This window comes from Schistocerca nitens, chromosome 12 (genome assembly GCF_023898315.1).
Source record: "Schistocerca nitens isolate TAMUIC-IGC-003100 chromosome 12, iqSchNite1.1, whole genome shotgun sequence".
Classification (NCBI taxonomy): domain Eukaryota; kingdom Metazoa; phylum Arthropoda; class Insecta; order Orthoptera; family Acrididae; genus Schistocerca; species Schistocerca nitens.
In genome coordinates, this window is record NC_064625.1 from 95075642 (window position 1) to 95086667 (window position 11026).

The window sequence follows — 11026 nt, forward strand, 5'->3', positions numbered from 1 at the left end:
ACGGCATCGTATCACTAGCAGTCGAGATGACAGGCATCTTATCCGCACGGCTTTAACGGATCGTGCAGCCACGTTTCTATCCCTGAGTCAACAGATGGGGACGTTTGCAAGACAACAACCATCTGCACGAACAGACGACGTTTGCAGCAGCATGGACTATCAGCTCGGAGACCGTGGCTGCGGTTATCCTCGACGCTGCACCACAGACAAGAGCGCCTGCGATGGTGTACTCAACGACGAACCTGGGTGCACAAATGGCAAAACGTCATTTTCTCGGATGAATGCAGGTTCTGTTTACACTATCATGATGGTCGCATCCGTGTTTGGCGACATCGCGGTGAACGCACATTGGAAGCGTGTACTCGTCATCGCCTTACTGGCGTTTCACTCGGCCTCATGGTATGGGCTGCCGTTGGTTACACGTCTCGGTCACCTCTTGTTCGCATTGACGGCACTTTGAACAGTGGACGTTACATTTCAGATGTGTTACGACCCGTGGCTCTATCCTTCATTCGATCCCTGCGAAATCCTGCATTTCAGCAGGATAATGCACGACCGCATGTTGCAGGTCCTGTACGGACCTTTCTGGGTACAGAAAATATTCGGCTGCTGCCCTGGCCAGCACATTCTCCAGATCTCTCACCAATTGAGAATGTCTGGTCAATGGTGGCCGAGCAACTGGCTCGTCACAATACGCCAGTCACTACTCTTGATGAACTGTGGTATCGTGTTGAAGCTGCATGGGCAGCTGTACCTGTACACGGCATCCAAGCCGTGTTTGACTCAATGTCCAGGCGTATCAAGGGCGTTATTACGGCCAGAGGTGGTTGTTTGGGGTACTGATGTCTCAGGATCTATGCACCCAAATTGCGTGAAAATGTAACGACATGTCAATTCTAGTATATTTGTCCAATGAATACCCGTTTATCAACTGCATTTCTTCTTGGTGTAGCAATTTTAATGGCCTGTAGTGTAGTTACAGTTAGCTGCATAGGACATTTCATTTCGTAAATCGTTAGGTAAGTCAATATTCCGCTATCCAAAGTGTCAAGAGTGTGCAAAGAATACCAAAATTTCCGACACAGTCTCTCACCACGGACAGTAGAGTGGACGACGGCTTTCACTTAACGACCGAGAGCATCGGCGTTTGCTAGAGTTGTCAGTACCAACAGACAAGCAACAATGCGTAAAGCAAAGCGACTGCCTTTGCTATCAGTACGACTTTGCCTGTAGCGCCTCTTCTGGACTTGTGATCATATGGGCTGGACCTTAGAGGACTGGTATTCTTGGCCTGGACAGATGAGTCCCGATTTCAGTCGGTAAGAGCTGATGATAGGGTTTGAGCGTGGCGCAGACCCCACGAAGCCATGGATCCAAGTTGTCAACAAGGCACTGTGGGAGCTGGTGGTGGCTCCGATGGGATGTAGGCTGTGTTCACATGAAATGCCCTGGATCCTCTGGTCCAACTAAAGCGATCATTGTTTGGAAATATTTATGTTCGGCCACTTGGAGCTCATTTGTAGTCACTCATGGGATTCATATTACCGAACAACCATAGAATTTTGATGGAAGACAATGTACAATGTCACCCGGCCACAATCACTCGCGACTGGCTTGGAGAATGATCTGCACAGTTAAAGCGAATGATTTGACCACCGAGGTCGCCCAACATTAATACCCTCCAACATTTATGGGAGATAATCGAGAGGTCAGTTCGCGCACAAAGTCCTGCACCAGCGACACTTTCGCGATTGTGGACGGCTATAGAGGTAGCATATCTCAGTTTTTCCGCAGGAGACTTCCAACGAGTTGTTGAGTCCATGTTCCGTCGATTGCTGCACTACGCCGGGCAAAAGGCACGATATTCGAACATATCTTATGACGTTTGTCACCTCAATGTAAATAAGAATCGGAATTTTTATTGCATGGTAAGAATTTAATTTATTCGGCTAATAAGTTTCTTTTTTCACTCGTAACTTGGCCAGCTTTATTTTTTATTTTATGTTATTTTATTTGTTTATTTTTTTTTCATTTTTCAGTGATAAGTCTTCTGAACGATTTGATGTGACTTACCACGAATTCTTCATCTATGCCAACCTCTTCACCTCACAGTAACTCAATTGTTTGTTGGACGTATTCCAGTCTCTCTCTTCCTCTACAGTTTTTGCCCACTACAGCTCCCTCTAGCACCATGGAAGTCATTCCCTCATGTCTTAACAGATATCCTATCATCCTGTCCCTTCTGCTTGTCAGTTGTCCGATTCTGCGGAGATCTTCTTCACTCCTTACCTTATCAGTCCACCTAATTTTCAAAACTCCTCTGTAACACCACATCTGAGATGCCTCGATTCTCTCCTTTTCCGGTTTTCCCACAGTACATGTTTCACTACCACGCAAAGCTATGCTCGCAAGTTACATTTTAAGAAATTTCTTCCTCAGAATAAAGCCTATGTTTGATACTTGTATACTTCTCCTGCCCAGGAATACTTGTTCTGCCAGTGCTAATCTGCTTTTGATGTCCTCCTTGCTCCGTCCGTCATTGGTATTTTGCTGCCTAGCTGGTAAAATTCCTTAACTTATCAATCGTGATGTTCAATTCCTCGCTGTTCTCATCCTCTACTTCTCATTACTTTCATCTTTCTTCGATTTACCCTCGGTCCATATTCCGTACTTATTAGACAGTTCACTACGTTCAGCAGGTCCTATAATTCTTCTTCACTTTCACACAGGATAGCGATGTCATCAGCGAATCTTATCACTGATATCCTTGAATATTAATCAAACTCTCAAACCTTCCTTACATTTCCGTCATTACTTCTTCGACGTAGAGACTGAACGGTAGGAGCGAAAGATTACATTCCTGTCTTACACGGTTTTTAATTCGAGCATTTGGCTCTTGGTCTTCCACTCTTAATATTCCTTCTTGGCTTTTGTGCATATTGTGTATTAGCCGTCTCTCCCTATAGCTTATCCCTATCTTCCTCAGAACTTCCAACATCTTGCACCATTTTACGTTGCCGAACGTACTGCTCATTGTCACTGTTTTCGCTGTCACTGTGGGTGTCGCTGTCCACCCTCTGGAGATTGTTGTTACGTTGCACATAGGCATGTCTGTTATGTCGTGTCCCTATGTACTCTTAATGTGTCGTTTCTGTCAGTACATTAATTGTGCCCATTGTTCTTCGTCTCTTATTGCTGTGTCTGTGTAGTCTAAGCGTAGTGTATGTCTATTGTTCGCGTACTGCCCGCGGAAAAAGACAGTGTGTTCTGAGGAACCTTCTTCCCCGCATGTGCAAGTAGGTGTCTGCCTCAGACTCACGCGGTTTAAGTGCGTGGGATAAGGTCCGTGTCCGTGTCATTTCTTATTATGCTGCAGAATGGTGTATGCCCAAAGACCTTTGCATCCTGGTCTGTAACGTCTTTTGGCAGTTTTTCCGACGTTGTGGTCCAGTGCGGTCAGTGCTCTACATTCACAGGTTTATGTGGCCTGTAGGAGTATTTTTAGTAAATAACTGGGATATGAACATTTAGTGCATTGTTCCCTCGGTCGGCGAGAAATATAACATTCTCGATATTTCTTCAGGAACTTTGTCAGTGTAGACACTCCACGTATACTCTTCCGATGTTTAGGAAATGTGTTCACAGCTGCGAATATCAACAACCGTCAGACGCGTGATGGAATAACGACAGTGAAAATTTGTGCCTGACGGGACTCGAACACGGATTTACCGTTTATCGCTAGCGGCTGTCTTACTATTAGGCTGTCCGAAAACAACTCACGTCCAAACTTCCATATGTGTCTACAACCTGCACTCCTATATCCATTACGTATATTCCCATACGGGGGAGCCATTGTAATTGAAAACCATTTTCCCGATATCGGCAGATAAATATGAAACAGCAGTACCTGTGTTATTCAGTACCACGATGCAATCTAGGTACATGACTGACGTCATACGGAGTTTTGGGCCTGCCTGTGAGACGTGCTGGGGTATCCTAATGGTTAGGCGACTCTTCGTAATAAACGGGAAATTCAGGTTCGAATCCCAGCCCAGTAGATGTTTTCATTGGCGTCATTTCATTAAACAGCTGATGGTTACCCATACTCGCAACTGCACATGTATTTCATAACGCCTGTAGTGTCCTTTGGACATGAATGCATTCTACTTCTGAACAACACAGTCAGTGCAATATCATATCTTTTGATGTTGTTCCACCTTCTGTGTGTTTATCTGTATTGCTGAGTTGCACAAGTCACCTTACCACATCAAGGTTTGTGATACGTGGGGGAAGCTGGACAATGTTTATACAGCTACATCTACGTGATTACTATGCTATTCACAATAAACTGCGTGCCAAAGGGTTCAATGAACCACCTTCAAGCTGTCTACCGTTCCACTCTCGGACGACAAGCGGGAAAAACGAGCTCTTACATTTAAATGTGCGAGCCCTGATTTCTCTTATTTTATCGTGATGATCATTTCTATCTATGTAGGTGGGTGCCAACAGAATGTTTTCGCAATCGGAGTAGAAAACTGGTGATTGAAATTTCATGAGAAGATCCCGTCGCAACGAAAAATGCCTTTGTTTTAATGATTGCCACTCCAATTCACGTATCATGTCTGTGACACTATCTCCCCTATTTCGCGATAATACAAAACGAGCTGCCCTTCTCTGTACTTTTTCGATGTCACCCGTCAGTCCCACCTGATGCGGATCCCACACCGCACAACAATACTCCAGAATAGGGCGGACAAGCGTGGTGTAAGCAGTGTTCTGCCAATGAATCGCAGCTTTGGTTTGTTCTACCCGCAATATTATCTATGTGATCGTTCCAATTTATGTTATTTGTAATTGAAATCCCTAAGTATTTAGTTGATTTTACAGCATTCAGATTTGTGTGACTTATCGCGTAATCGAAATTTAGCTGATTTCTTTCTGTACTCATGTGAATAACTTCACACTTTTCCTTATTCAGGGTCAATTGCCACTTTTCGCACCATACAGATGTCTTATGTAAATCATTTTTCAAGTCGTTTTCATCATCTGATGACTTTACAAGACGGTAAATGAGAGCATCATCTGCAAACAATCTAAGACGGCTACTCAGATTGTCTCCTAAGTCGTTTATACATATCAGGAACAATAGAGGACCTATAACACTTCCTTGGAGAACGCCAGGTATTACTTCTGTTTTACTCGATGACTTTCCGTCTATTACTACGAACTGTGACCTTTCTGACAGCAAATCACGAATACAGTCGCACGACTGAGGCGATACTCCGTAGGCACGCAGTTTAGTGAGAAGACGCTTGTGAGGAACGGTGTCGAAAGCCTTCTGGAAATCTAAAAATACGGAATCAATTTCACATCCCCTGTCGATAGCACTTATTCCTTCATGAGTATAAAGAGCTATTTGTGTTTCACAAGAACGATATTTTCTGAAACCGTGCTGACTATGTGTCAATAAATCGTTTTCTTCGAGGTACTTCATAATGTTCGAATACAGTATATGGTCCAAAACCCTACTGCAAATTAACGTTAGTGATATAGGCCTGAAATTCAGCGGATTACTCCTACTTCCCTTTTTGGGTATTGGTGTGACTTGAGCAATTTTCCAGTCTTTAATACCGATCTTTCTGTGACCGAGTGGTTGTATATGATTGCTAAATATGGAGCTTTTTTATCACCATACTCTGAGAGGAACCTGACTGGTGTACAATCTGGACCGGAAGATTTGCCTTTATTAAGTGATTTAAGTTGCTTCGTTACTCCGAGGATATCTACTTCTATGGTTCTCATCTTGGCAGTTGTTCTTGATTGGAGTTCAGGAATATTTACTTCGTCTTCTTTGGTGAAGGAGTTTCGGAAAACCGTGTTTAATAACTCTGCTTTAGTGGCACTGTCATCAGTGACTTCACCGTTATTATCGCGCAGTGAAGGTACTGATTGCGTCTTGCCACTGGTGTGCTTCACGTGTGACCAGAATCTCTTTGGGTTTTCTGCCAGATTTCTAGACAGAATTTCGTTGTGTAAATTATTAAGGGGGGTAGGAAATCAAACGGGCCGACTTGGAGCAGGAGAGGCACCACAGGACATTTTATTTTGCGGTCGGTGTGGCCGAGCGGTTCTAGGCGCTTCGGTCTGGAACCGCGCGACCGCTACGGTTGCAGGTTCGAATCCTGCCTCGGGCATGGATGTGTGTGATGTCCTTAGGTTAGTTAGGTTCAAGTATTTCTAAGTTCTAGGGGACCGATGACCTCAGATGTTAAGTCCCATAGTGCTCAGAGCCATTTGAACCATTTTATTTTCTACTGTCTATACTTCTACAAATAAATTCGTACAACTTTGTCAGCATGACCAGGAAGGATTCAGGATTCACACTCATAGCAGCGGAAGTTGAAAAACATAACAAAATAATTTATTTTAGATGTGAAATTTCATTTTTTCACTTACTGTTGGCTGCATTTGTTGCTATAGGTACACTTTTCTTCATAAGTAAGAGAGACTGTTCGATGAATTTTGCACAGCATGCAAACCATACTTACAGGTATATGAAACTCTGGAATTTTCCAAATCTATTAAAAACTGTGGTAAAAATTGAGATAATTAACTACAAAATTTGATTTTTTTCTAAACGTAAAGTGTAAAAGGTAACAGCTCATTCACTTTTTTCATAAATTAAATAGATTCTAGATTTTCAGACAGCTGTAAGTATGGTTTGTGTGCTGTGCAAAATTCATCGAACAGTCTCTCTTACTTATGAAGAAAAGTGTACCTATAGCAACAAATGCAGCCAATAGTAAGTGAAAAATTATGAAATTTCAGATGTAAAAAGAATTACTTGGTTATGTTTTGGACCTTCCGCTGCTACGAGTGTGACTCCTGAATCCTTCCTGGTCATGCTGACTATGTTTTATGAATTTACTTGTAAAAGTATAGACACTGGAGGCCGTGCGATTCTAGGCGCTGCAGTCTGGAACCGCGAGACCGCTACGGTCGCAGGTTCGAATCCTGCCTCTGGCATGGATGTGTGTGATGTCCTTAGGTTAGTTATGTTTAACTAGTTCTAAGTTCTAGGGGACTATGAAGTTGAGTCCCATAGTGCTCAGAGCCATTTGAACCATTTGTTTTGTTCAGGGCCATTTTCATAGTGGAAATTAAAATGTCATGTGGTGCCTCTCCAGCTCCAAGTCCTACCCCCCTTAAAAGCATCTCGCATGGATACAGATATGACCACAATAAAGTGCACAGTTGATCAGTTATCATTAACCTTGTACGTCTTTCTGCAGGCAATACCCTCGACCGAACGGCATGCATCCGTCGCCACGGGGATCCACGTCTGGGGGCGTGAGGGCGGTAGGCAGTGGCGGGGGCGTGGTGGTGAACCCAGCCTACCAGGCCCCCCAACCGCCCCCCCAGCCGCCCCCACAGCAGCAGGCTCCCCCGCCGATGCAGCCGCAGCAGGGCCTGCCTCACCACCAGTACCACGCTCTGCCCGCGCACCAGTCCGGGGGCGGCTACACCAGCTACAACGGCTACCAGCCTGAGGCCGCTGCTGGCTACGGGGGCTACCGGCAGCACCAGCACCAGCACCAACACCAACAGCACCAGCAGCCACCTGCGCACCACCAGCAGCACCAGCCGCAGCAGATGGTGGCCGCCGGCTACCAGCAGCACCACCACAACTACCCCCACCACGACCAGTACACGGCGGCCGCGTACGCCGCCGGGGTCTACGCTGACGGGGCCGGGGCCTACAACCCGGAGAGCGTTCACCACCAGCACCTGGTGCACCACCAGACTGGGCCGGAGTACTACCACGACGGCATGCACCACCACCATCACCACCACCACGCCCACCCGCACCAGCACCACCAGCCGCAGCAACAGCAACAGCAGCACCAGGCCGGCCCCATCGTGGCGCAGCACCAATCCTTTGTGCAGCATCCCCACCACCAGCACCACCAGCTGAACCACGGGCAGCAGCAGCTCGAGTACGCCAAGCACCAGCAGCAGCACCACCACTACTACGAGCACCACCAGCACCAAGGGCACCACCTCGTGCACCAGGGGGGCGACGCTTCCACCATCCCGTCCAATTTCGTCTCGTCGCCCGACCCCTTCCCCTTGACCAACGCCAACTCCAACGGCACTGCCAACGGTGCCAACAACAACAATAACAACCCCGGCACGCCCAACAATAACAGCAACAACGGCGGCAGCAACCAGACGACGCCCAACGGCGCGCCCCCGACGCCGGCGTCGGCGTCTTCCGCGACGATCATGACGCCGCCCACCAGCGTCCACCCCTCGGAGGGCTCCGGAGAGAGCGGCGGCTTCGGCACTGGGGGCGGCGGGGGCGGCTTCCACCATTTCTACAGCGAACCACCTCCGGAGAGCAGCAACAGCTCGGCCGATTTCAACTTCCTGAGCAACCTCGCCAATGACTTTGCGCCCGAATACTACCAACTGAGCTGAAGCCTACGCTCTGTGGACTGAAGACACCGTGTGCCGAATATTTCTCCAGCTGCCGTACGGCGGACAGCTTCAATAATTGGATAACGACAGCTTCCCCAACTTCGCTCCAGAGTATTTCCAGCAAAGCTGAAAGTTACGCTCTACTGACTGAAGTTACGAGGCTGGGTTGCCTCAACTGCCCAGTGACGAATAGCTTTAATAACGCATTGATGATGCGACTACAGTCGTTAATCACTCAGAAATTGCTACGCTTTGTAGATGAAGACTACCAAACTTTGAACTCTCACGTGGAGTTGTTTTCCCATTGCCTTAACGAACTAGAGGGCTCCTCGCGTTTCTCAAAATTTTACATGTGATCTAAATGAAGTTGAATTATTAACGTGTGTGAAGCATGCTTTTAAAATCAGTGCGAAGGTGTCAAAAAGTTCAACAGTCCCAAATGTTCTTTACCTGACCTCAAATTGACCAGCGCTTTAGAACTGAAGGTCGAGATTCCGATGCACACGCACACACACACACACACACACACACACCTCCGGACTGCCATTCCACTTCAGTGTTTCAAAATGAACGTTTGATACACAGGGTTTTAATCACTGAGCTAGAATGTCCCTAGTCAATCGGTTTCCTTCCTCCTGGTCTTGCTGTCAAATTACTTTGCTATATTTTATCGTAGGACGCTGTTTATTTGCTGGCATAGATGGCAAACGTATGAGAAGAACCAAAGAGCTATTTTACTTCCGCTTCACATGGCAAGCTCTGTCTCTCTCTTTTCTTAATTTTTTTTGGAATATCTCGAAATTTTGGTCGAGCGAGAGTATATCTGAAATGTTGTTCACTTGAAGAACACCATCTATTGGTTTAAGTTATTCTATGTCTCGTTCGTGAATGAAATTACTTTTATCTTCTGTGTCTGCCTTCCGTCAAACAGATTGCTTGATCGTCACAAACTACATTCCTAAATGAAGGAATATAGGAGTCACACTTGCTACGAATATTTTTCATTTGTATGGCAAAGAGGGCGTATCTCAAGGTGACAGTCTGTTCCAAGTAATTATTTGGTCTCGACTCCACTTTTTAATGGTATAAACACATCCGTTGTATGTGCTGCATTTCGTCTCAAACTTAGCCAGATTTTCTTGCAACAGCTCACTTTTTCCCTCGAGTTTATGCAGATACGGCCGTGCATTCCATTCTCACAAATTGCTTCGTTGGCGTGCCAGAGTTAATAATCGACGCTGTATTAAAGTGGACATATTATCTTCATATAGTGCGCTATCTCTGCGGTTTTCCACACCTCGTGCTTCCGTATAATTAAAATTGCTCGCTTCCGGTAGGTAATTAAACATTACACCGAGGCGCTACTCCGTGACCAGATAGAACACCGTAATCAGGATCTCTCTTTTTTTCCGTCGTTTCTGTCAGAAAGCAACTGGCGGCATGACGGAAGCGCGTTTTCCTCAAAATGTTACGCAGTGTGGAACTTACAGCACTGGTCCTTTAGTCCTAATTCGTCATTTGTACAGGACTGTGAGAACCGCGGCAAGGTACTCTAGAACGTGCCGGGAAGGAAATATTCATGACCTCAAACGTATTGATAAGCTACTTCGCAAGTCTCTTAAACTCGTCCGCAGATTTCGTCTACATAGAGCAAGTAATTAGTGTATACTAGGAGCTACCATTCATTTAACCGAATATACGTCACCGTATTAATCTTTTGAGCACTGATAGCTGCGGGTCTACTTGGATTTCTTGTGCCATCGTAGTTTTGATCGCGGAGACAGTTTACTTCCAGAAAATCGTCTCATGCATTCTGTAACGGCCTATTCCCTGCGTTGACAAAGCAAGGTTTTGCAATATGCTAACCAGTGACCAGTGACCAATTACACGGATATTGTAGATGCGGATTTGATCACATTTCCTAAACCTCGCCTGTACCAAAGCTGTCCAACGAAAATGATCAATATTTTTTTTTGGAACATACCTTTAGTCATCCACGTCATCCACGTCATCCACGTAATCAATGTAGTGCCTATTTCACATGTTGCGATTAAACCAGTTGCTTCGAGTCCTCCATGAACGTTCTCTACTTAACACGCTTTCCAGAAAACTGTTTCTTTTAACAATATTACATAGAAGTTGGCGTCGAATCCAGACAGAATTAGAAACACATTTTACAATTATTTACTCAAAGGAGACATACTTACTATTTACAATGTGCCAACGTGCGTTACCATTTATTAACGAGAATCTTCCATCAGTATATTGCTTAGCGTATTTAGAATTACATTAAACGTTTTTTAATTCTGCAAAATATCACCAGAGCCAGAATCTATCAAATTATTTCCAGTCTACGACTGCTTCAGTAATTACCATGGAGCGCAACTTCTCGATACTGTTGCAGATGGCGTTTTCAGAATTATTACAATTCTGAATAAGGCTACGCAATACATATTACCATCAATTACACACTTAGAATACGTTTACTGATATCTTGAGCATCAATAAACTAGACATTCACTGTATTTATAGCGGAAACCACCAC

The 11026-nt window shown here is 45.3% G+C and overlaps 1 protein-coding gene across 1 annotated transcript in view; it reads left to right on the forward strand.

The window, feature by feature from the left end:
- The window catches only part of LOC126214930 (homeotic protein proboscipedia-like), a 59890-nt gene extending 51378 nt beyond the window's left edge, over positions 1-8512 (forward strand). Inside the window, exon 8 of the mRNA XM_049941569.1 lies at positions 7293-8512. Coding sequence (XP_049797526.1) covers positions 7293-8481 — 1189 coding nt within the window. The 3' untranslated portion in view covers positions 8482-8512. The remainder of the gene's footprint in view (positions 1-7292) is intronic.
- Positions 8513-11026: the final 2514 nt, after the last annotated feature.